The 27,290-nt window shown below is 33.9% G+C and overlaps 3 protein-coding genes across 13 annotated transcripts; 1 reads left to right on the forward strand and 2 right to left on the reverse strand.

Annotated features, from left to right (window-relative positions):
• Positions 1 to 10,049: 10,049 nt before the first annotated feature.
• On the forward strand, positions 10,050 to 10,593 carry LOC122294257 (photosystem II 5 kDa protein, chloroplastic-like). The gene has a single exon (XM_043102848.1). It carries the CDS (start codon positions 10,145 to 10,147, stop codon positions 10,466 to 10,468), a length of 324 nt encoding a protein of 107 aa, XP_042958782.1. The 5' UTR covers positions 10,050 to 10,144; the 3' UTR covers positions 10,469 to 10,593.
• A 1,075-nt stretch (positions 10,594 to 11,668) lies between these two features.
• LOC122294256 (sulfite reductase [ferredoxin], chloroplastic) lies at positions 11,669 to 17,295 on the reverse strand. Its single transcript, XM_043102847.1, has 8 exons — positions 17,013 to 17,295; positions 15,231 to 16,013; positions 14,855 to 15,151; positions 14,458 to 14,655; positions 12,788 to 12,922; positions 12,548 to 12,664; positions 12,284 to 12,442; positions 11,669 to 12,133 (listed from the first exon to the last, which is right to left on the reverse strand). The coding sequence occupies exons 1-8, from the start codon at positions 17,178 to 17,180 to the stop codon at positions 11,927 to 11,929; spliced, it is 2,064 nt and encodes a 687-aa protein (XP_042958781.1). The 5' UTR covers positions 17,181 to 17,295; the 3' UTR covers positions 11,669 to 11,926.
• A 2,237-nt stretch (positions 17,296 to 19,532) lies between these two features.
• On the reverse strand, positions 19,533 to 27,019 carry LOC122295088 (DEAD-box ATP-dependent RNA helicase 42-like). 11 transcript variants are annotated; one of them, XM_043104125.1, is made up of 5 exons: positions 26,854 to 27,019; positions 25,388 to 25,687; positions 25,193 to 25,250; positions 21,316 to 23,035; positions 19,533 to 19,829 (listed from the first exon to the last, which is right to left on the reverse strand). In XM_043104125.1, exon 4 carries the CDS (start codon positions 22,939 to 22,941, stop codon positions 21,346 to 21,348), a length of 1,596 nt encoding a protein of 531 aa, XP_042960059.1. In that variant the 5' UTR covers positions 22,942 to 23,035; positions 25,193 to 25,250; positions 25,388 to 25,687; positions 26,854 to 27,019; the 3' UTR covers positions 19,533 to 19,829; positions 21,316 to 21,345. The 11 variants fall into 11 exon arrangements, with proteins under 11 accessions (XP_042960059.1, XP_042960058.1, XP_042960065.1 ...); XM_043104124.1 differs by lacking the exon at positions 26,854 to 27,019 and adding an exon at positions 26,329 to 26,345; XM_043104131.1 differs by lacking the exon at positions 26,854 to 27,019 and having other exon boundaries at positions 21,316 to 22,886; positions 22,973 to 23,035; positions 25,388 to 26,294.
• Between the last annotated feature and the right edge of the window lie 271 nt (positions 27,020 to 27,290).

Raw genomic sequence — 27,290 nt, forward strand, 5'->3', positions numbered from 1 at the left:
TTATGCAGTCTTTTTGAAAAAGAGTTGGATCTATTATTAAAAAATTAATTTCTTTTTATATAGATATTGTGTTGATTCATTTTTTTTTAAATGATTGCACTAATAACCTCGATGTAAATTGAGTTTTGACCATGTAGCTTAGTTTAACACTAATGGTAATTGTAATAAAAAATTTGGAAACTACTCAGTTTTGATATCTAACCGACCAACATGACTTTCATGACCCATTTCCCACCATTTGGGCAATTTCAAAAAGGTCACTCTATTTATATTTTGTACACACAGATCAGGCGAATCTAAACACAAAGAAATAAAAAAATCATCATTGTTAATTTTGATGTAGTATTGAGCAATGAAATTCGCCAACAATGAATCTTTTAATAAATTATTTAAGTTATGGGCAAAGCTGGAGCTAGACAAAAAGAGTACTTGGTAACATGATCATTGCAAGAAGAAAAACCTGGACCCAATGATGCTTGGAATCTTTTTTATTGCAATTTGCTCGAGAAGTATGGTACATTGAAGCTCAATATTCCTAATATACTCTAATAAGAAGGGAGTCTTGACTCCATAATAAGATCAATAATACTCAGCTCCGTTTGAAATTTAGATTGAACTGAGTTCAATCTAATTTTAAGCTAAATTTAACATCCAAATATCTAACTCTCAAATCATTAAACTTATCTCAACTTAAAACCTCTTTACACGTGAGATCCACAATCTTTTTTAACTTAATACTTCTTCTTACACGTGGGACCTTCAATATTTTTCAATTTCTTATAAATACATTTAAACTTATCTTAACATTTAAATACATCTAAACCCATCTTAAGTGAACTTCATAAAACTCATTCTACCATCTCAACTTACTTTTATTCATAAAGAACTCAACTTATCTCAACATCCAAACGAAACCTCAGTTGATAACATATAGGAAGACTAAACTTGAAAATAACATAAAGTTCAACATAAGTTTAAGTATCAACACTAGAATATACTCTAATAAGAAGGGAGTCTGACTCCACAATAAGATCAATAATACTCAGCTTTGTTTAGAATTTGAACTAAACAGTTTAATTTTAAGTCAAGTTTAACATCTAAACATCCAAACTCTCAAATCACTAAATTCATTTCAACTCAATTTTTTTTACACGTGAGATCCATAATCTTTTTCAACTTATTACTTCTTTATGCGGGCACAACTTTTTTCAACTTCTTATAAATACATTTAAATTCATCTTAACATTAAAATATATCTAAACTCATTTTAGGTAAATCCCATAAAACTCACTTTATTATCTCAACTCATTATTATTCATAAAAAACTCAACTCATCTCAATATCTAAATGGGATCTCAGTTGATAACGTCTCGGAAGACTGAACTTGAAAATAACATAAAGTTGAACATAAGTATTAGTATCAACACCATAATGTGATTTTACAAATATATTTATATAAAATTACTTAATAACTAAAACATCATCTTAAAAACGAGTCTTATTTATAATAATATTTAAACCATGCATGCCAACATTTAAGTGAAGACTTTAAACTAACAGTGGGGGTGGGGGGGGGGAAGACTCGATGGGGATAGCTTTTAATTGCTTTAAAGAGAGCGAGTCAGTCACAAAGAACAAGGTGGGGGGAGTGCCATTGTCTGATATATTTAGTTGGCCGCAATAAATTATAAATTAAAAAAATAAAAAAGAAAGAAGGTACGTGCCGTTGAAGTTATTGCTGATGGGGGTTGTTTTTTATTTAATTAAAATGAAACGACAACTCTGCATGCTTTTGGCTCCTCATTTATTTACTTTACATGCAAAGCATGCATTCAGGTGCTGACAACCTGATCACATTCCTCATTGAGTTCATCATCAAATATTCCTCTCAGTCTCATCTCAATATTAAACTTTGATTCCCTCGATCTTCACGTACCCTTTTTTGAAGCTTCGTTGTTGGAATACTCTTGCATGCTACGGGGTGAAACATGATGCTACACCACGTTTAAAGAGTCCTGATCATCTGCATGTAATTAATGAAAGTTGTAGCAATGTCTGTTTGATTTCATTCTATGAACATACATACTATTAATTTGGAGATTTCATTCCGTGAACAGATTATTAATTTGAAAAAAGTAACTTTTGTTGGGGGTAAATGTACTAGGCCCAATATGCACTTGGCCAGTCCATCATAAAAGCATCATCCGAAAGTAAGAAGAAAAACAACTTAGATAAGGTAAATTAAAGCTTACGAGGAACTTAAGTCAACACGAATATGTTGGGATGACATAAAGTTATATCTCTCACCAGCCACTCAAGAAACCTCAATAAACGGGGTTCTAGGAAACAGAAAAAGGAGATCATCATTATCTTCAACCTTATAATAAGAACTTCAGAAAAATTATCTTTTCCAGGTCAAAATGAGTCACAGACCCTATTGTATAATGAGGTACGAGAGATTATCAGAGACTATAAAATATTTTAATCATAGTGAATTTTTTCTCTAAATAATCTATAGATGTAAGACCTATGCCAAATTATGTAAATATATATATATATATATTAATTTTTCTATTTATATTAATTATTTTCTTTTTTCCATTTACTAATATGGATATACATATGGGTACTGTACCGACAGCCAAACTGCCACCAGAGCAAGCCACTTTAGTGAATTGGGAATAACTCTTTCTTCCATTCTGATCTGTTGGGTGACTTTAGTCCTTAACATACATTTTTCAAGAATGCAAAAGGTACGGGGTTGGAGATCTACGACTGCAACTTTGAGATATATAGACTCAGTGTATTGCTTTCTGCCATGGGATTTTTCTGTATAAAAATGATAGACTAACAACTTGTTAACAATTTGTTTACAACTATAGATTAAAATAATATATTTTTAAAAAATTTGTTTGACTTTTATTTTGATTTGATGTTTTTAAATATTTAAAAATATTATTTTGTCAAGGATTATAAATAACGTGTGGTTGAGTTGTAAGCGTATCACTACTCGTGACAAATTAATTGGGTACCATTTCTTAATTAGGTTTTTTTTTTTTTGGTCATACATATTGTTTTGGGGTATTTGTTAGGGTCTTCATCCTCTCTTTATTTATTTCTTTTTTCTTAATAATAAAATAGAAAAAATAAAAAAGATAGAGAATGGTACACATTGTTTTGAACTTGAAAACAAAAGGAAGAAACAAAAGAATTGGTTTTTTCTCTCCACTTGTAAAGCAAAAATCAAAGTCCTTTCATTTGCAACAATGATTAATCGCTATTTCCTTCCCAATATTCTCGGAACTAAATGGTTTTTCTGTTGTGGGATGTAGAGAGTAAAATATGGGTATATGAAGAACAACCAGTACTAGTAATAAGAGAAAATACTTCATTTATATAAGAATTCTACAGAAATGATTTTATATGCTGACGGGTCAGTCATTTTTCTTTTAAGTTGGGTTTTCGAATTAGTTTTATATTGAATCAAGACTTAAGGCTGGATGTTGAAATGATCTCGGATGATTTATAAATAGTAGTAAAAAAATAATAAATAATTTATAAATAATAGTGAATAGCAGTGAGGTGATTTGAGGCGATCTAAACCAAACATAACCTTCTATCTTAGTTTTTCAAAAACTTTGTATAAATATTTGAAAACAAAACTATTACTTTTTTCTTTTTCTTTTTCGTTTGAAATATTCTTTTGTTGATTTTAAATTTCAACCGGAAATAGTTTGATAGAGTTACAACCTATTGACAATTTATATATAACTTTAAATATAATAATATTTTTTTCTTAAATTTAAACCCATCAAATAAAAAAATAAAAATAATATTATTTAGAGTGGGCTCTGATTTCGATGGAGTTAAAATGCTGACCTCCGACTTCCGACCTTTGACTCTAGAGTGGGAGGTCAAAACCCCCTCCGACTCTAACTCCAATTAGAGTTGTCGGAGTTAGAGTTGGGATGTTGGAGTTGCAGAGAGAAATCGCCCAAAAAATAAAAGAAAGAAAAAATCAATCCAAATGCAAATTTGTAATTGCCAAAATCATCCACAAAAGCAAAAACCAATCTAAATCTGATTGCCAAAATCACGCACAAACATAAACCAAACCAAATCAAATTGTAAAAACCAAAACCATGAGAGGGGGCTAAGGGACTTGAACGCATGTTCTCTGAGAACCAAAACCATGTCTCAACCTTTAGTCCACTTGACTATCTTATGTATATGTTACGATATATAATATATAAGATATAAATAGTATATTTTGGAGCCAACCAGGCCTCTAGACTCAGACTTCGACTAGGAGAGTCGACTCCAATTTTCAAAACCTCTAATTTTATCAAGGTCAGAGGGTCGTCGGAACTTGGATGGAGATAAAGTGAACGAAATTTCTGCCCATCTCTAATATTATTTTATTACATAATTGTAAATAAGTTGTAATACAACGATAGTAATTCTCTCATTTTTCTTTTGCAAATGAGAGCAACCTGCAAGTCAAGTCAACGTTTCAATCAAAAAGAAATACAATTCAGCTAAGTGACAAAACGCCATGTCGTACATAATGGAGGTTGTATATTTGTCGTCTACATTCTTCTTCTCCCTGTCAAGATAAGTGGACTCTGTAGGACTGACTGTACCTCTCTCATCTTTTTTAAACAGTACTTTTTGACCCCATTCAATTTCAAAACTCATACCCCAATGATTCATGAGAAGGAAAAAAAAAACAGAAATTGAAAAAGAGAAATGATATTTACAGTCGTGATTATGTAAGTGAGGTGCAGTTACTTTGAAAAAAATGAATTAATATGAGACCTACATGAAAAAAATTAACTTTTTAATCGTGGACCTCACTTTTTTTCAAAATATTTTCCCGGCATTTGTAATTCCACGATTGTATGTAGCATTGCTTACTAAAAAATAAATAATGCAAAGAAATCATAAGAGCACGTGTGTTTCAAAATATTTTTAAAAAAATTAAATAGATAAATCCTCATAAATATTTTATAAAGAAGTGAATTTTATTAAAAATAATAGATTTTTTGCATTCTTTTATAATAGAGTTTATATTTTTATAAATGAATTCCGTGAATTTTTTCTATTTAAATTTGTACAAATCATTATTCTTATGATTTTACTAAACCATTCAAATTTTATAATTTTATATAGAGAAGTGAAAAGTTTATAAATATGATTTTAATTTTTTTAATAAACTGACGTATTTTGACGTTACATTTATATATAATATGTATATGCTTGTATTGCTTAAAAAACAGCAGTCGAGTCAAAGTTAATCATCCTTTTAACATATAGAAAATATAGAAATGGTATTTATAATTGTGAGTGTGTAAATACCGTGTAATTATTTTGAAAAATATGAATAAATACGAGACCCACATGAAAAAAAAAAATTTAATTTTTTAATAATGAACTTTATTTTTTTCAAAGCGACTACACAGTATTTATACGCTCAATAATTGTATGTAACATTACTTTTTAAACATACATATAAAAAATATATATCTAGCATTACTCAAAAGCCGATAACAAATAAGTTAGAATTAGAAGCCCAACTTATTATATTAAAAATTCCCTTTATAACTAAGTTATTATATATGAAGACATTATAGAATAATTAAATAGATCATTTAATAGAATATCAGTGTTAATATTTCGATGACCAAAATTCTAGTTGAACAACTTTGATGATCTTTTATTTCAAATTTATGTACTTCAATGACTTTATCTTTTATTTCAAATTTTATGCTCTAATGAATTAATTACTATCTTTAGAGTTCTAGAATGTTCCAGTTTACGATTCTACGTATTATCTGGACATATCAAGAAAGATGTACGGACTTATTATTCTCATTTGTTTCTATGTTAGTATTGAGAAATTTATAAACTTGTTTGAGTAATATTTAACTATTTATATAATATACAGTGTGCCAAAGTAAATAGGCTTAAATTGAAAAAACTAAAAACCCACCTCAGGAAAGGTTGAAAGATTTCATTTGTGTCAATTACCATTATTTTGATTGCAATATGTGGTGAAATTAACATTTATTTGGTAAACTATTTTTCCTCATCAAGAGTTAAATCAAGAGTTTTGCTACATACAAACAGAGTCGCGCATTAATCTGTATATTAATACTGATTTATTTATACTTAAAATTTAAATTAACACTATTTTTAATAAAATTTACTTTTTAACCAATCACATCACATTGATGTACAAATTAATGCATAATTATACTTACAACTATATTTTTTCTTAAATCAAAACAATTTTTCCTTTTTTAAAGAGCCAAAAAAAAAAAAAAAAGAATTAAGTTGCAATTAATAGCCAATTCATTTAGAGTAGGTCTACATACAGTCCCCACGCACTCTCATGCCTATGTATTATTTGTTTGAATGACAATAATGCCCCTGATTCGGTCAAAATAGCCCGTATTTTTTGGAATCCTTCTTCTTTTTTCCAATTTAAGATTGCATGAGCTTAAAAATTATTAAAATGGCATTTTACATTATTGTGATTTGGCAAGCTTTGACAGAGTATATTTTCATGACATTGAACTTCGTTGGCAATTAATTAAGGTATATACACTAAGTTAATGATGCAATTACTGTGCATGGATATATCTATTTTCCAAAAATATCCCTTTTTTATTTCCCTCTCTTTTCCTTTTTTTTTTTTTTTTCACATATCAATCTCAATAAAATTTAAAAGGTTCAAGAAGTCAAATCACAAAGGCTGATATATCATTTGTACGTTAATATGTCCTATTATCTTTTATTGCTTTTTACGTAATTTTGGTATTCCTCTGTCATAGGTGGGGGTATTTCTTAATAAATCTGGAAATGGGTCACTCTTGGACATGTGGCCCTAACTCTTCATAAAAAATAAAAATAAAAATGTCTTGTTTTTATTTTCATACCAATTTTGTTGTTTCTCATTTTTGTTGACTAATTAAGAACAATTCACAAGTGAAAGACTACATTCAGGTTATAGATAATTTAAAAAAAAAAAAATCAACATGTTCAATAAAAAGGAAAAAGAAAAAAAAAGAAGAAGATAAGAAAATTATGGAGAACAACCACTATAAACTAGAGGGATAGCTTAGTTTTTGTAGTTTAAATAAAAAAATTAGAGCTTTCAATTATCTAGTCCTATTTGAAAATAATAAATAATAAAAGGTTTGATGTTCTTATTATGAATATTCTGGATTAATTGACACTGAAAAAGGGTATTGTTGTCTGTAATAAATAAAAGAATTCAACTTCTCTTGACATATTTATTATTTTCTCTGAATGAAAATTTTAAAAAAATGTAATAAATGCTTCCTTAACCAATGATGACCTTTTTTATTTGTACTTCTCGTTATTATTTCTTTTAAGCTGTAAATGTCATTATTCAGATATAACAGACATTAATTTTGCTGAACTTGTATGCATTTGTCATGAACATGTATGCCTTTGTCATGTACAGAATACTTTCCTTACTGAAATCAGTGTTTTGGCCCTTTGGGGGCCATACATAGAAGTAATAGCTAGCTCATATCTGGTGAGTTGGACCTTTTATGACCATCATTATGGGGCAACTTAGGCTTTGCTCATCTACATTTTCGGTTAATATATATTTTTTATTTTCCATTTGTCTCATTGTGATTGGGTTGGCTGCAGCAAACTGACTTTAAACAGCTATAGAATGATGTATGGTGTAATTAATAGGAACTGTCAGAGCAGAGACCTTCAATTTTTTGAAGTTAAAACCTCTTCATTATTTGCATAATCTCAAGCTTATATGTGCTTGAGCTTGTGTCATTTTATTTTATTTTATTTTATTTTAAGTTTTGGTATGGGATTTGCTTTCTGCCCTAAAAGCTGAATTTATCAAGGAATTTTCCCTCCCACAATAAAAGCTTAAATTGGAAAAATGCCACCATCAGCCTTTATATATAAGAACATCCTTCTTTGAGTTTAGTGCTCGTTTCAAATCTTCTCCACTTCTATTGGGTAGGGAAAGCAAACAGCTATGTCTTCTGTTTCCATGGAAAGCAAACAAGATCATCAGGATGTTCCACCAAAATATGAGGAAGCATGGTTTGATGTGGCCAATCCATGTGGAAAGGAATTTGAACTTCCGAATATCTCTTGTCCAATGAGTAATCCAAACAACTTCCTGTTCTCACAACTTGATGTTCCTGCTATGCCAGAAAGTGCTTTTGTGTTAGATATAATGAGCAATCTATCTAGTGATGGAAATCATGATTTGGCTTATTCCTCACCAATCCTGGAAATGGTGCCTCCAATGAACAACAACATTAATGTCCCAGTGGTTAATTTTCCAGAAGAAACTACTCTGTGTTCTTCTGGGAATTTACCTGTAGACCATTATCAGGTAAAATCTTCTTTTGCTCCCATAGTCAATCATCAGATTCATTTTTCAAGATTCACTGGTTTGCTTGATTTTGGAGGTGGTGCTGCCTCATTCCCTTTGAAAAACCAACTTGTTCATGTCCCTAATCCTTCTTGCTTTTCTCGTGATGGCTTGGATATTATTAACTTTTCCCTGAGTAACAACAGACAATTTGTTCATGCTGGCTCAAACAACCATATCTCTGCCATAAGCCAAACAAGCCATGTCAGAATACCCTCAAAAACATCTATGTTTCCTTCGAATAATTGGATCATGAATATCAATGATCTTGTCCATTTCCCAAACTCTAGATGGCCTTATCTTTCTGTTATGAGTAACGGCTATGGAAATAGTTTTGGTCAATCATACCTAGAAAATGGTCTAAATCACCTTCAGAACTGTGGCCATAGAACAAGAACTATGAGAAGTACTCTGTCCTTTCCCTGGAGAAACCTATTGGAAAGTCCAACCCCAAAATGGGATCCACAAACATTTGGTCCTAGCTCATTTCAAGTTCTTCCGACTTCATCTGATGCAGCTCAAAAAATATACGATCTAAAATATATATGCAAAGATTGTGGTAAGGGGTTCTCTAGTTATAGTTCCTTTGGAGGGCATATGAGCTTCCATGCAAGGACCAGAAAAATGTATGCAAAGTTTTCCAGCCGAATAGATGCCTCCCAACACAAAGAGAATACAGACGAGAAAATGGATGGAAACAGCTCAAGAAAGATGAAAGCTGCCATGGAGAAGAGATTTTCTGCTTCTGAAAATGAGATTGTAAAGAAAAGTTGTCATCAATCACAGGAGAGATCCTCTTCAGTGTGCCAAGGTTTGGAAGAAATGACCTTACCTGAGATGTGAGGAAGGATATATACGCTCTCCATTTCCTGATAGCCAGCAGTGTTGTTATCTTTCTAAAAGAATTTTGTAGCATGTGAGGGAACAGCTCTTTCATGAAGAAATTAAACAATTCATGATCATGAAGTACTATCAAAGAATCATATATAAAAGTCCTTTTGCCATGATCTTCAGGTCAACATCAGGGAATGATGAGTGCATGCAAGTAATGTTTATTTGCTATGTCCATGAGTTTTCCTCTTTCTGCCTTCATTATTTCTCCAATTGTGGGTCATGACTGTCAAGCGAAACTCAAGTGCTTATACAAGAAGTCAAGAAAATGTACACTTCCATTTTTTGGTTGAAAATCCCTTTTTTGGGGGGCGTTTGTATGCTTGAAGAAATAAATATAAATTGCGTACAGTTAGTTGCTTGATTGGTTCAGATCAAATATGAAATTGTTGAAAATTGTGGGGAAAAATTAGAAACCTAAAGGCTAAAAGTACAAATTTATGCAAGGACTGGTAAAAATTTATATAAGGGAAAGAATAAACTTATGATAGTTTTTTAGATAAGCATGAAGTAAATACTGATTTTAAATCATACTGTGATGGGAAAGAAAAAAGAAAAAAATTCGTTGTCCATCTCTTTCAAAGGCTCAATCAAGAGTTTTCAGCAAAGATAAAAATAAACACGTGGCCAAAACCCATTTGCCAACGCATCTCTTTGGATAAGGAAATGGATGAAGCCCTTCCTTCTAACATGCACTGCCTCATGTTGCTGGAACTTGGCACTTTTAACTAGCAAATCCCTCCTACCCTGATCTATTAGTCACTCATTACTCAGACAACAAAAGAGAGAAATAATATTCCCAGTGCAGAGATGGCATCCATGACCATGACTGCCTCATTCTCAGTTGTGACCAAGCTTCCAGCTTCCACCTCTGCTCGCCGGCCAGGCCTCATTGTGGCCAAAGCTTCAACAGTCACAGATGCAGAAAAAGCCAACTTGGAATTCAAGCACAACAGCAAGGAAGAGAGTAGCAGTGGGAGGAGGGACTTGGTCTTTGCTGCTGCTGCAGCTGCAGCATTCTCTGTCGCCAAGCTTGCCATTGCTGAAGAGCCAAAGCGGGGTACCCCAGAAGCCAAGAAGAAGTACGCACCTGTTTGTGTCACTATGCCTACTGCACGTATCTGTCGCAAGTGAGGCTAGCCGTTTGATAAATTTCCTTGAATTGTTGTTTATGGTTAGTCCGAGGGAAATGTAAAAGATGTAACTCTATGCATATTTGTATCATTTTCATTGGAAATGGTCCTCTGACTTCATTTTAACTTTCTTCTTGCACTTCAAACATCGGAGCCTCAAATGAGGTCAGTGTGGTAGTCAGACGACAGAGCCCCTCGCCAAACCGAGGAAGTCAATCTACACACCCAGCTTGCATGTTTTGTAGAATCTTTAGGTATCTTAATTCTGAAGATTATATGATGCAATTTCATTCATAATGATCAAACACGAAAATAAAAATATTTTCTTGAATAATGCAAAAATTTAGTCAGAGAACACACAAGATGTATCCAAAAGACAATCCTCGAAAAAAGATTCGAAGAAATTAAGATCCAACCTACTTTTTAAGTCTACACAAGATGCCAAAAGAAATGAAGTTCTGAAGAAGAGGGTTTTAACCTCATCCATCATCCTCATGTGATCTCAAAATTTCTACAATTTCGAGGAATGCCATAAACCAGAGGAGTCTACTATTCTTTTAGGCATAACCCAATAAACCCAACTCTACCAAAGAAGTTCCCAAGGATTCTAGCAACCTCACAATGGAGGAAGTGGTCTATAGAGGAAGTGGTCTATAGATTTCCTTACTTTTTTGAGCAAGAGAGTTGTTGTCCCAACGTCTAAGAACCTAATAGTATGAATGGACAGTAAAATTCCCTATTGTAGAAGAGATTCATTGGGTCTTATCTACACCTCCAAGATGTATTAATGCTAGCAGAGTTAAGATTCGAAAACTAACATTCCACACTTGGGGAGTCACCGGGAGAAACCAATAATTCGACAGCCTAAGCCTTTTGCATTCTCGCAATATATGTTCTTGCCATCAACAAACATATTTGCCGCAAATTTAGTTAAATTATGATATCGTGACCCAAAATGTTAAAATACTAATAAAATCATTAGATTTACATTTTCCCATTAAAATTTGTTAATTTTGTGTAGTAAACAAGAATGAGTTTAAGAAGCATCATGCTCAAGGTCTGCAAAAGTCATTTGGTGGAAGCCTGTAGGCAGTCGGAGGATTTCCGGGAAGCCTTGCAGCCCCCAACATATAGAAGTGCTGCAAATTCTAACACAAGTCTTTGAACCCAGATTTAATTATCAAAGCCTGGAACTGAGATCTTATGAAGCAACATTAAATAACACTCAACGAAATGGCAAACTGGATACAAAATTCCGACAAATAATACATATAGGGTTGCGGCAAAACGAAAACAAAGAGAATTTGGTACAAAAATGATACCAAACCAGCATCCGCTCCCTCCAACTGTTACCGAAGACTAACAGTTCAGACAGGACAAAGGATGGTTCCTCATTAGTCATTCCCCTTGGCCAATTCGTTAAGCAGGAAAACAACTAAAAATGACTTACATAGCAAACTCATTCACCCTTTCCATTTTGCTGGGAAGCAACAAAATTGCGGATGACTTCCATGGCTAACTGATGCGCATTCTTGTTCTGCAGTTTTGCAAGTTCATGCACAGCCTCATATGTCTCCTTATCAGCAAAAAGCTTAAGGTTGTATCGCGATGGTGCTAGCACTGGACCTTCCCATTTGTCAACCAACTCTTTAAGTTTCTCAAATCCCTAACAGAGAATAGAATAATTGCAGCCCACATCAATCACTTGGCCATTAATCTTTTTCTTTTTCCTTTTTTTTTTTTTTATAATTACTTGGCCATTAATCTATGACCAAGGAACAATAAAATGCAGAATCTTGGTTGCTTTACAACTCACCATGCGGATTGTGAATTCGCCAAATGATTCTTTGGATTGCCTTCTGCGTTTCCAATGATAAAATAATGGTTCCAAAACCTTTTCAAGGTCTTGAACCTTAACCTTATCCATGAAGCTTCTTGCTAGTGAAGTTTGATTGGGTTTTCCACCAAGCCAGACCTGTATTTATAACATATTAAAAGAGGAACTCATAACTTTAACATAAATACTGATTATTGGATAAAAGAAGAAAAGAAAAACAAGGTTGAGCAAGAATTATGATACCTGATAGCTGTTGGGACCATCACCAACCAGACCAAGCTCAGCCATGTATGGTCTAGCACAACCGTTGGGGCAACCTGTTACCCTTAAAACAATGGATTCATTGTACCTGAGACCAACCTGAAATAAGAAAGACTTTGCCCATTAATATGCATAATGACTCCTAATCCCTATATAGACTGAGATTATATTCCACGTATTAGTGCTTCCCTGAATCAGTATATAAACTAGTTCTAATTGTACCTTCTCAAATACTGCCCGGACCCGCTTGATGATGTTAGGTATTCCCCGTTCAGCTTCAGTTATTGCAAGTGGGCAAAGTGGAAAGGCCGGGCATGCCATTGCAGTTATGTTGAGAGGGTCTACAAACCGAGGTTGCTATAGACAACCAAAAACCAGTCAATGTATTTCCCAAGATGAAACACGATCCCAACAAATAGATATCAAATGCAGGATAAAGAACAAATAAAGAAAGGCCTGATTAACGATAAAACATTATCACAACTCCAACGAAAGTTTAACAGAAAACCTTAGAACTAAGAAAAAAATCAAGAGTACTGAACAGAAAAACATAGTAAAGGGTAACATTTCTTGAAATATGGTGAAACAGAAATCACATGGTTTCCCATGCAAGATCATAAAACGGGAAAAATAAACCACATTTAAGAGAAACAGACTGACAGCTGCAAATTTGGATATGCCACGGCAATTAAACAACTATGTAATGTTTTATAAAGGATTTGAATCAAGCACATACAAATATATAGGTAAAATTGAAATTCAACTGGTATTTACAAGAAAAATATAGAGGGAAGAAGATTCTGAATACGAACTTATTTAATAAAAGGTAGTGTATCCAAATACAGTTCTCATGTATTTTACTCCCTCCCACCCTCTCTCTCTCTCTCTCTCTCTCTCTCTCTCTCTCTCTCTCTCTCTCTCAGAGGATAAACAGTTCTCATCCATTTTTTCCTATCAACAATTTTTTTTTTTTTTTGATAAGTAATATGATATTTCATTGATAAAAGGATAGGCATAGCCCAAGTACACTAGAGGTATACAAAAGCATACACCTTTTTAAGAATTTCCTATCAACAATTAAAAATAAAAGCAACAAAAATCGGAAGATTCCATGTATCTTTTCTGTTCTTCTAACTGGTTATCTCACCAATCAATCAGACAATAAGTGATTTTCACGATCCTTCCGTTTGACCTGCCGACTTGTACATGAGCATGCTGTATAAATCACGCTATCACAGCAGATAGTATCAATGAGATGGCCAATTATCCCATGATTTTAAATCCTTAAATCTCTAAAGAACAGAAATCTTGAAATGACACATTCCAAAGTATAAATGAACGTTTCTAAATTTTCCTAAAAAATATCATTCATAGCAATCTAAAGTTATTCCTAAATTGTTGTTCTAACGCTATTTCCTTAGCACCGATTAGATGTGTATAATAATTTATCATAAACCTACATAATATTTTTATCATGCATCTTGAATCAGATAGAAAAAAAAAAGTATTTTGATACCCCAAATTTTATTGTACTTCCCATAATTTACAGTTTTTTTCCTTTCCTCCAAACCTCACTTTCACTGGAGAACAGGTTGTTGTTTTAGTAAGATTGGTAAGCAACCGACCTTTTTGTATGATAATAATCAAGATAAGTTGATATTTCTAGAACTTAGCATAAAAAGATGATTCATGATACAGACATGAAACAATAGGCTTTCTCACAATTGTTATTGCTTTGATTGAGCAGTACAAGCACCGCCTTTAATATTAAAACAAACAGTTCCATCAATTGCAAATAGCCATATGGACATTCAACTTCAAGATTTGGCGGGAAAGAAAGTGCATAATCACAAAATCAAATTGATATCTGCTGAAAATAATGAATATCTCACCAGAAGACCAGCCTGTGCAAGTGCTGTAGTTATGGGACGCTTCCATGCCTTGCGAATATCACACAGGATTATGTTCTGGTTTGGTGTGAGCCGCACGCTCAAATCATGCTTCTCTATTATCTCCCGTAATGTCTTCTTCATTTTCCCCCCAATTCGACCATTATCCACATGAAGCCCGCAAAACAAACTGCCATCACCCTGTTAAAAGATTTATATTATCAGAATACATGGCATAGATCAGGGGCAGTTACAGGTAATGACATTTTTTTTTTCCTAAAGTAAAAGTTACAGGTAATTACTTGATAATAAAAGGTAAGATTTGGGATGGTATCAACTAAGTAGGAGAGACATTCAAATTTTCAAACCTTAGGACAAAGGTACAGATACAAGAACAAACCTGCTCATGCCATCCCAAGTAACTTCTAAATTCCCACTCTGGCAATTCACGGAAAGGTTCAAACTTTTTTCCATAATATTGCTCAACAACACTTCTAAACTTTTCAATCCCCCAGGAGCTGACCAAATATTTCATTCTACTATACTTCCGATCATCTCTTCTTCCATTTTCTCGCTGCGTAACAACAATAGCTTTCACTGCATATAGTATATCCTCTTTTGGCACATAACCCAATGGCTCTCCAAGACGGGCAAAAGTGGTCTCCAATCTGTGTGTTCTTCCCATACCACCACCAACCTGCAACAGGAATGTCAAGTAACTATCAATTATAAGCCATAGAAGCAAACATGGAACTGTTAGATTTGTTCCATCTTACATATATGTTGAATCCCTGAGGTTCCCCCTCATCATCAGAAACAACAACAACACCAATATCATTTGTGAGAATATCAACCGAGTTATCTGTAGGCACAGTAACTGCAACTTTGAATTTCCTTGGCAAGAACTGGGTTCCATAAATGGGCTCAGGTGAATCAGGGAAATTTGTTCCATGAGAATTATCATTGCGGGCCTTCACTACTTCAGGAGGTTCTGCCGACATGACTCGCTCTCCATCCACCCATACATCATAGTAGAAGCCAGACTGAGGTGTAAGGAGTGCAGCAATGTTATCTGCAGTTTGCTGTGCAAATAGGTAGTCTTTTCTTGTAAGTGGAGCAGCAGGAGCAAGAACATTCCTGTTGAGATCACCGCATGCACCAAGAGTTGAGCCCATGTTTTTAATGATGGTGCTCATAACAGTCTTGAGGTCCTTCTTCAGAACCCCATGGAGCTGAAATGTTTGTCTGGTGGTCAAACGAAGTGTTCCAATTCCAAACTGATCCGCAAGATCATCCATTGTCAAGTAGAGTTTATTGGACACTTTTCCACATGGGTTCTTTGTACGAAGCATAAATGAGTAATTCCTTTGACCACGATCATCTCTGTTGTACTGTTGATAGCTCCCATGGAACTTGATCAATTGTGTGGCAGCCTCATTTATATTTGGAGCATCTGTCAAGATCTCCTCATTAAGAGGGTATCTAATGAAATTACTTTGTTCCTTGAATATTTCAACCTTACTGCGCTTAGTCTGAGAAGCAGTGTCAGGCTTTGCTGGCTGTAAGAAAGAGATTATACAAATTTTCAGCACCACATAGTTTGCTCGCTAAAATTAAAAGGTATCAATCTAATAATCAGTATCCTCCAAAGGATAGGTTTATTCGAGTCTAACATTTGCTAATAATCAAATAATTAATATTTCATAATCTGACCTCTTAGAAGATAAGTTCAGGGAACTTTCTTTGTTAAGGTTTCTAGCAACAAGATGGGAGTAGAACATTAAAAGATTTTGCATCGAAAAAAAAAGCACCTATCAGGACATTAAAAATGACTAAAATGAGTATCCTTTTGCAGTATCATGCAGAAACCAGTATAGAGTTCATCGCTGCAATAGCAATATACTCAAGTATCAAACCTTAATGGCTTCCGATTATGAACAATCATTCACTTGTTCCGACAGAGAAAAAGATATTAAAACAGGACTATTATTCCACTTTAGGAGCTACTTGGCTCTCACATTAAAAGAGAGAAAACTACACGACATGCCACGAGAATGGCTACCTTCTCTTTCTTCCTATTTGAACAGATTAGGAAATTTCTCTTTTTTTTACAAGCAAAATTAGGAAATTTCTATTGCCAGCTTGAAAAATTCGAATATTTCGTTTTTTTTTTTTTTTTTTTTCACTTCGAAATCGTAAATTAGTTAATGGTTTTCATTTATAAGCAAACATAGAAATAAAGAACATATTTGATAGACCGATTTGGATTGAGCTCTTCCCTACATTTTCTTAACAACCAAACAAGTATCCAAAAATTGAAACAGACAAATGAGAAGAAACTTATAACGAGAATAGCTCAAAGTACCCTCATTTATAAATCATTTAGCTCCCTTCTCTCATACTCTCAAAGAAACAAACCATGCAGCCACAGAGTAAAACTTCTCTCGTTCTCCTACAACTTCTCGGCATACAAACAGAGCTAACTAAAAACATTGAATCAGAGCTTCAAACTCAAAGTGAAAAGAAAAATAAGAGGGAAAATCGGAGGGAAATCGCACCGTGGCCACAGCTCTAATAAGCGAAAGATTGGAAGACGGAACCGACACGGAGTGCAGGTGTCGGGTTAAAGCAAGAGAATTGGAGGACCTGAGGCCGCGTAAGGTCGGAAACTGAATTGTCTGGTCCTTCAGCAAAGCAGTGTTGGCAGCTCCATACGACGTCGTCATGACGTCTCGAAATCAAAGAGCAAGCCTTAGACGGAGCTAGGGTTTACGATTGGAGGAGGAGGAAGAAGAAGCAAAGGGAGCTAGCAGTGTGCGAAGAAGAAGGTTGATAGATATATGAACACTCGCCTCTCCGCGTTTGTTTGTGGCCGTCACGTGCACCTCACTTTCAGTTTTTTAACGCTTTTTTTAACCCCTTATAATCGTTTTTAGAAAGAAAAAATCAATTCATCATTTTTCTACATTATATATTATATATAATTCTTATTAATTTTTAATTTTTTTATTAAATAAATAGTATATAAATGATAAGTAGAAAAAAGCAATTAGTTTAGTAAAAATAAAATCATAAAAATTATAAAAAGATAAAAATAAATTTTATGTATGGTATGTAGAAATGATGAGCAAGAAAACTCTTTAGGAAATTATACAAAAATGGCAAGAATTTATTAAAATTAGTAGCTTAAAATTGAAGGATTTGATCCATTCACTTCAAATTTAGGTAGAAATATATTAAATTTGAACTCCATTTGCAGTTCATTATTTTTATTTTGAGTAATATTATATACAGTTTAAAGTATATAAGTCTCGCATATTTATTTTTAAAAAATGTGATGTTTATTAAAAAAATAATAATTTTTATGTGACTTATAGATTTATCTAATATTTTTAAAATAAGCAAGTGAAATTTGTACACTCTAAAATTATAAATATTATTTTTTTATTTTAATTTGTTAGAAATTGAACAATAAGAATCTAATAATTATTTAATTTTTAAAATTTATCTTATAAATTAAATTATATCACCTAAATCATTCGTGATGTAGAAATTTTATATCACTAAAATTTAAAATTTAAATATAAAAAATCGTTGATATTTTATCAAACTAAAATCTGAATCATAATTTTGACTCGTGACAAAAAAATTTAATAAATATTTAAATAAATATTGAAAATCTAATATTAAAAGTCGAATCCAACATAAAAATAACTCTTTTAGAAAATACTTAATGCCTGATTTAGATGGTGAGTTGAGTTGATATGAAAGTTTAAAATATTATTTTTTAATATTATTATTATTTTAAAATTAAAAAAATTAAATTATTTATTATATTTTATATTAAAAATTAAAAAAATTATAATAATTAAAAGAGATGAATTAAGTTGAATTTGACTGGCTTGGCTAACCAAAAGGAGCCTTAAAGATTAACCCACAATGACGACTACTGATAACTTGAAAGGAATCGGCGCGCGCAATCACGCGCCGTGACGAAGGCAGTGGAGTGGCAGTGGGGGAAGGGGTTGTATGTGGCAGAGATGCGGAAAGTTAGATATGAGATTCCGTAGGGTTCATTGAATCTGGACAACCTCAATCCAACATGTTTCCCTTGACAAATTGAGTTTGACCATGTTCTACCTAGGGGCTGCCCCCTTTTTTTATTTTTTTTTAAAGTAAATAAATAAGCAGATGTGGCTGCCCGTTCTCAATAATAATTATTAATTATTGGCAGTCTTGTCTAAGCAAATTTGAGTTTTGCTCTGCGTTAACATCCCATCTATAGTGAGACTTTTATAATTTAAAAAATAAAATAAAATATCAATAATTCTTTTAATATAACTAATATAAAAAACTTTCACATCAGTATGCTGGGAAACAAAAATAGGAAAAATGAAAGAAGAAATGAGAGAGAGAGAGAGAGAGAGAGAGAGAGAGAGAGAGAGAGAGCAAAATCATGAGAGTTTGATAGATTTATGAGCTGTTTGGATTCAAAAACAAAAAATTCTAAACATAAGTCTATGCATCATATTTTTTTTCTTTTATCAAATGTTTGGCATATAGATAATAAGTAGAAGAATTCATTAGTTTAAGAAGAATAAATCCAAAAAAAAAATATTGTAGTGTGTGGACTTATGTATAGTAAAACTCTTCAAAAACTATTTCATCTCATCTCATCATTATAACTTTTCCAAACTTCCATACAATATAATAAACAAATCAACTTTATTAAATCCTAATTCAACCTTTCAAATCTTAAAATAATAATAATATTAAAAATAATATTTTAACAATATTTTATTTAACTTTGATCTAAAACTGTCTCATCTCATTTCATCTCACTATCCAAACATCCCCTAAGTTAGAATTGACCTAGGTCATGAGCCATGCACCATTGAGCTAAGATAGGGACAATGAATGATGGAGAGAAGTGAAGGGATAGAACAGATATTAAGAGATAGAACAAATATAAAATGAAAAAAAAAAAAAAAAAAAGGCATCATTTTGATGCAAACAAAAACCTCAATTCGGCCAGACACCCTTTGTGTTTGAAAGAAGCAGAAGAGATCACCACCAAATTAAAGGAAGAAATATATCTATAATAAAAGGATAAAATTCTTATATAGTTCATACAACATGTTCTGCATAATAAAAGTTCACAAGGTTGCTGCTTTTCTGATTGGAGAGGGGGAAAGGCAAAAAGGTAAATAAAAGAAAAAGGATAGAAAGAAGAGAAACTTGACTGTGTACTTGGTGCATTTTTCTCATTTTAGGCTACTGAGTTCCATGAAGATTGAAGCCACCAGTTGAGCTTGGAGATGACACATTCTTGCAGTAAAATAGACTAGCTTCATCTTCAATCACCAGATGTTTACCTGAACAAACAAGAAGAAGGTGGCACAGGTATCATAATTATGGATCATTATTACCCAAGAGACAATGTGAGAAATTTCCATTACATTCCTTAAATGAATCTTTAGTAAATTAAATCTAGAGCTATCAAGCACTGGTCAGTGAACAAGATTGTGGGGGTTAATTTGCATAAGCACAAGTTGAGTGCCAAACGGCAGAAGAAGACAGATTCCAATTACCTTGACACTTTGAACAAAACAAAACAGCAAAGAGGATTTGAAGTATCCAAAGAAGGTCCTAACAGAACAACCAGAAATATGTGGTAATAAACTGGTCTATCGTAAGGGTAATTCCCAAAATATAAATATAATATAAATATAATATATATATATATATATATATATAGAGAGAGAGAGAGAGAGAGAGAGAGAGCCGCAACACCATTAGATATCCACCACAGCTGCGTAATCATTTGTACACCTGCTGTATCCTCGCACATCCTTGACATACTTTCATTGTAGCCTCTACATATTCTCTTTATGCATCTTGCATACCCCTCATCTTATCAAGAGTGAACATCAAAGATCAAGTACAAAACCATAGAACGGTGGCAAATACAAGTAACAAAGGTGCTTCATAGATCATATTTAGTGCAGTTAGTTTTCTTCCAATTTTTGGGACAAAATTTCAGCTGGTAAGTGACTTCTGATGGGACGTGGCAGTTGCCTAGTATTAGTTTTAACTCTAAAACCAACTTTTGCAATTGTAAAAACCAAGCACCCAAACAACTTTTTGCAAAACATGACTAAATAACGTGTGCCATATGGAAAGGGACAAATCATAAAGGGTTTAAAGGAACACAATGAAAAGGGTATACAAATTCCCTCTGTTTTATATTTTCCAGAAAATAAATGGACGGCCAACTCTTGACGTATGTTTTCGGGATTTGAAGGAAAAGAAAATATGAAAATATCTACATCAAAAAAGATTCATAAAAAAGGGAGAAATTCTAAAATATTAATCACCATATATCAACAATCATGACAAACCATGCAGTCAGCTTATTGTGCCGACGTTTAACTTGGGGGCAAACACAATGTTTATTAATCTACAGCAGAAATTCTGAATATTAAATCCTGCAATACAAGAAGTTGAATATGACTTCACAAAGTAACACAATTAAATGTCTATAACTCTATAGCAATCTCCTACAAATTAATAGGAACGTGAGGATGCACAAAAAAAGTGAGTGAAGCCTCTGCAGGAAAATAATGCAAAGGTGATACTTTCAAAACACAAACATTTCTACTTGTTCAGGACCAACAGCATAGAAAAGAAAGTCTCAAAAAAATTGAAACAGTTCCTGCTTGAAACAAGAATCCAATGAGTTCATAAATTCATCACTTCCACCAAAGTAAACAAGATCGCTACACATAACTTAAGCAAGAGATATGAGAATGCTCGTTCTCATTCCACTAAAGACTATTTAGGGCTTTAAATGATACTTACTGTGTTTGAACTGACATATTGAGTTGTGCTTTAGGCTTTTTTGTTATCCTTGGCCTTCTTTGCTTTCCCAGCTTTCTGGCCGGTCAAGTTTCTGTCCATACATTTAGCGTCTTCATATTCACTGTTCTCTACAATCTCACTCTGCTTTTCTAAATGATCATCTCCTTTCTTCTCGACATTGGAATCCAGTGTGCTATGTTGGGCTTCAACTGACATTCTGCCTTTTTCTTCTGCAAGAGAGTTAATCTTCCCATCCTCCTCCTGATAATTAACTTCCACAGACTTGTTAACGTCAACGACAGCATTCTTTATATTGTCAATTTCATCATCATCATGAGCCTCATCAATAACCATCTCCTTGGCTTTCTCAGCAGGCACATCAAAACCCATTTTTGCAACCAGTTCTTCTCCATTCTCTTCAGGATCTGTCTTTTCTTTCACAGATATATCTGACTCAGTTTTTTTCTTTGGCTCTGATTCCTTTGCCCCTTTCTCAGCATCCACCATCTCAATATCCTCCTTCAAAGCTTCTGCACTGACCTTCTCGCCATCTAAATCCTTCACTTTCTTTTCATAACTGGGTTTGGTTCTCAGCTTGAAACACTCAGTAGGCATCATTTCAAGCTCAAACCGCTCTTTCCTTAAATCCAACATTTCACGGTCACCATCTTCATACAGAATATCATGAAGCCTCTTTTCATAATCAAAAGCTTTGATGCGTCCAGTAAACCATTTTCGTGACCCTGACCAGTAAACCTTAACTCTTTTGCCAATGATCCTGTCGTTGTCATCATCCTCCAAATCTACCGAACGGAAAGCAGGCACCTCCTTTCTAGGGCGTAGCCTGGATGAACTTCTCTCTAAAGACAACCAAAACTCCTCCACAATTTCCCCATCTGCTCCCCTCTTTCGTCTCACTGGAGTGGGTGTGTCCTCTTTACTCCCCTCTTCCATAGGTGTGTCCTCTTTACTCCCCTCCTCCATGGGTGTGCCCTTTTTACACCCCTCCATCATGTTTGTCTCTCCATCCTGTTCTTCCTCAACAAGTTTGGCCTTACCTCTGGCCTTACTCTCTCTTGCTTCAGACTTCTTTCCCATGGACTTACCACCAGAAACTGCCCTCGTAAGATTATCCTTCAGCACCCCAAGTTTTAGATCATTATCTACATCACTGTCTTTCAGTGTGTTGCTCTGTTTGGCCACTTTCTTTCCAATAGACTTATCAACATCAACTCCCCTTACATCATTCTTCAGAACGCCCATTGTCAGATCATCATCTACAGTAACATCATTAGATTTTCTGACCTGTTTGCCTGCAGTGACTGAAGATTTCTCTGCAGGCTTGCGACTAGCAGCCTTCCTCATTACTTCATTCCTCAGAGCCCCTATTTTAAGATCATCAGCTAAAGGAACATCTTTGGATCTACCACTCTCGTTTACAGCAGATTCCTCCCCCTCAGACCCACCAACAGCAACCTTCCTCGTATCTTCATCCTTCAGAGCTCCAGTCCTCAGCTCGTTATCTACAGAAGCATCTTTTGATTTGTTTGTACCACTGGTTGATTTTCGAGCTGCAGACCCAGATTCCTTCTTATCCCCTATCTTAACCAAATGTCTCTTAGTCATATCAAAAATTTAGAATGCACAAACCACAAACCTTTTTAGAACAAAAGATCGTTAGGAAAACCCCAACAACGAAGCACCAGATCAAATATAAATCCTGCAAAAATCATAGAACAATCAGATGATTGTTACAAAATGAATAAATGATAAAAGGCAAAAACATATAATCAAAATAATAAAACAAAATAAAATTACAAGAAATTTCGCAAACCTATACCTCTCAACAGACAAGACACACATTCATGAGAGATGAAGACTTTAAACTCCGATCCAGAAGAAAACGACAAGAATCTAAAACTACATTTGTCATATGCAGCCAGTTTAGCAGAAAGTTTATAAACACATGTACTGGCAAAAAGTCATGCCATTTGTTTTAAGATTGTTTCCTTGAACAATAATAGTCAGGATTGGTAGTTTGGTTTCTTTCGAACAAAATTCACATATCAATCACCAAACAAGAAAGTGAGTCTCACAAGTAACATCTTGAGTATTCATTTTAGCCAATGGTTCAAGATGACCAAAACTCCAGAATGCATTAATAGCCAAGAAATTTTATATTTCAGTCCCTAATTCATACAACATAGAACTTCCTAATGCAACCCCATGTAAGTCCAATGAATCCACGAATCATCAAACCACCATTTTTGTGAGAATAGCAATTTTCAAGCTACATGTTACCACCTAATCTATTTCTCTTCTTTAAACTCATCCCATAGTTTTTTCTGCTTGTTTTGTTTGTATTATAGAGCGAGTATTGAGTTTCAGAATAGTTTTGTAACTGAAAGAATTCAAGAAAAAGCCCAGACGCAAACAAGCACCAACTCATACTTCTTAAAACTCATCCCATAGTTTTTTCTGCTTGTTTTGTTTGTATTAAAGAGTGAGTCTTGAGATTCAGAATAGTTTTGTAACTGAAAGAAATTCAAGAAAAAGCCAGACGCAAACAAAGCACCAACTCATCCTAACTGCAAGACAGACAAGTAATTAATTGCGTCATAAATGCAAGGCTATATTTAGCCTAGAATATATATCTGATGTGTAATTAGAAAACCCAGATAGGAACAATATAGGTACATTGTATATCACGACATCTATAGATGTAAATATATGTAAGCATGTACCAAATAAAAGCAAAATAAATGCAAAACAACAAAGTAGCCATATTTTAGCTCTAACGGCAGGAAAACCTTGGCCGAAATACCTGCAAGACAAAATCAATCAGAACATACCATGATTTGAGAAGCCACACAAGGGTAATACCAAAGCATTCAAGAGAACATCAAAAACCAAAACGAGCAAAACTAGAATATATATATATATATATATAATTTTTTTTTTTTTTTTCCATCGCTGAGCGAAACTTGAATCTTGCCATTGGAAAACTTACATTTCATGGCAATACAATAGTAGCAAACCATGTGAAACTTCAGCATATGATGAGAAAACCACAGATATGAAGAATCAAAGTATTGTAAAATCATAACATTCAAGAGAGACCCTTAACAAAAAGCAACCAAAACTTGAATGCTGATGTCAAAACAATGGAAGTCTAGAAAATCATAAGAAAGCACTGACATGGAGTAAAAATGGTCAAATGGAATTCAGTAATCATATAGCAGGAAACAGAGGTCGGTCTGGGGAGTTTTCAAGGGCTTAGTTGGAGAACCTCTTATGTGCTTTACCTTGGGGCTACCGCACTGCTCTCAGTACTGACTACTGAGCATAATCAAGAAACTCGCTGTTGCCTGGGGGACACTTGAGGAAGAATTTATAATTGCAAAAAGGCTATACCAACTATAATATAGAATTGTGTGCAGTGAAACTCCACTTGCTTTCAGAGCTCACCAGTGAAGACCATGGTTCCATTTCATTGAGAGGGGGTCCTTAAATAAGGCTCTCCCCGACGTTGAAAATGGAAAGTTAATAAAGAATTAACCCATTCAAATCTCAGAAAAAAAAAAAAAATTAATAAAATTAAATTAAAAGCTCTAGAAAGTAATTGTAAAGAAATTCAATTATATACAGCCAAGAACCACAATAACGCTACAACTTGCTACCAAAAAAAAAAAAAGAGAGAAATTCAATTACATACAACCAAAAACCACATTAACGCTAAAACCTGCTACCAAAGAAAATTGGATATGAAGAATCTGAAGGGGTCAAAAATTGGATATGCAATAAATTCACCCAACACAGCCAAAAACGTACAGACAAAACCCAAACGCCGAAGTGTACCAAGTGGAAAGAACCAAACCTGAAATGCTGGCACAAATTTAACCCTAGTTTCAGCAACCCAGAAGCCCTTAAATTTCCTTAACAAGTGGACCAAATAGACGATTACATAGGCACCCGAAATGAAAAACTTGAAAAAGAACTTAAATTTCTAGCTACTTGGACATCAAGAAAAGGAAAAACTGGCCAAAAAGCAACAGCAAGTTGGATATGGTACCTGAGGTAGAACCCGGTCTGGTCACTGGTGTGTGCACCTGTGACACATTGGCGGGGATGTGCTGGGAAATGGGAATTATGTAAGTATGTAGAGAGGCATTGTAGCTAATCACAGCACTGGCTGCTATGCCATGTCAGCTTCGGAATAGGCGGGAAACATTCTTCGACGTTTGACACGTGGCTACATCGGGTTGGCTACAAGTGCCCCTGTGCTTTTTCTTGGACTTGGAGAACCAAGATAAAATACGCCTAATTTTGCAGAACAGAGCATAGAGGGAAAGTGTGGACTCGGAGGCCTAACCTGTGGCCAGGCTCATATGTAAAAATTAAAACTTGCAACAAAATATCAAGAATTCAAAGGGCTTTCTTAAATGTGTTTTTATTGAACTTTTTAATAAGCAGCCAATACGGAGTCAAATCAAAAAGTCATCAACCCATACTAGCCATAAATTCATTCATATCCAAATGTAAGTTTCCGGAGTTAAAACCCAATTTAAAGAAGATGGGAAGTACCAGTTAGGCCAAAACCTAACGGCGATTATGTCTCCATCTTTCTTATTGACAGGAAATATATACGACAGTACAGTAATAATAATAATCATAATAATTCAATTAACTCCTGTCTTGATCCTATTGCATTGAGAGTTGAGATACTAATAACACCACTTGGCACTGCCAAGATCCAAACTTTGAACCTATTTGAAGTGAAAGTCTCTTCCACCTGTCACGCATGCGCAAGAGAACGCAAAACTGGTGTTTAGATAACTCCAATAACATAAAAGGAACCAAATTCGAAGTATCTACTTCTAAGAGATAACAGGTCAGATGAAATGGACTGAACTGAACTGAAGATGGGGGAGCTAGCATTAAATAAATTAAAATACTATACAAAAAGAAAAAAATAAAGTTCACATATTTGGGGAGATTTCACTGACTCCGTACCCAGTTCCATGGTTATGTTTTCAGATGCTGCGACTTTCTACCATCTAGATCCCTTCTATCTAATTTTCGATAATTAGGATGATATTATAGGCTATAGCCCATTACCCTGTGAATAGAAGTAGAATAACATCTATTTCTGGCCATGTATAGATGTGATGATTCACGACCACCCTTTGCATCAAAAGTTACATCTGCTATTTTTGAGTGTGTGAAGAACAAAAGTCTATTTATGTTTATCTTCCGTATAAGAAGTCACATCATTGGGTTCTGATCCATTATCCCTCAATCGTCATCTTAAACAGAGAAATATTTTTGTAACCAAATGTAACCCTAGTCACGTTTAGAAGCACAAGCCTCTTTATATTGTAGGATGGACATTCTATATAACACAAAACGCCGTGGATAAAGCATAGAAATGCTAGGCATACAAACGATGTTATAAAAATAAATGAATCTATTAACATGATTTGATGTGAACTTACAATAAAAAGAATTTTATAATCAATATCGAGAAAGAGTACGTACCATAGTAAATAGCATCAGGAAGTTGCTCAAAAAAATGGCAGAAAGAGTACAGCTCCCGACAACATAGAGTCGGTGGCAACTATGCATCTCGCCGTTGAGGAATTCCCACTTTTTCTTTTTGTTTTCCGGCCCCTCCATTTGAGGTTTTTTTTTTTTCCTTCATGCCTATTAGGCTATTTGCAACTCAAAATGCTATGAATTTCCTCATCTCTAACCAGCTTCAGTTTGTTATGAATTTGAAAAACATAAAAAGCTTTTTACAGACATTTTTAACAATTCATTACAAGATGACTCTTACTTTCATGGGGTCAAACCTAATTTTTTTTCCTTGGTCATTACATTTTTTAGGGTTTATATTTGTTTAACAGATCTTACTATTAAAGAAGTTGCACCATTGGTATTGGGTTTTTAGCATTCCATGGCATTTTCTATTGCCC

The sequence above is a fragment of the Carya illinoinensis genome, chromosome 14, assembly GCF_018687715.1.
Source record: "Carya illinoinensis cultivar Pawnee chromosome 14, C.illinoinensisPawnee_v1, whole genome shotgun sequence".
Lineage (NCBI taxonomy): Eukaryota > Viridiplantae > Streptophyta > Magnoliopsida > Fagales > Juglandaceae > Carya > Carya illinoinensis.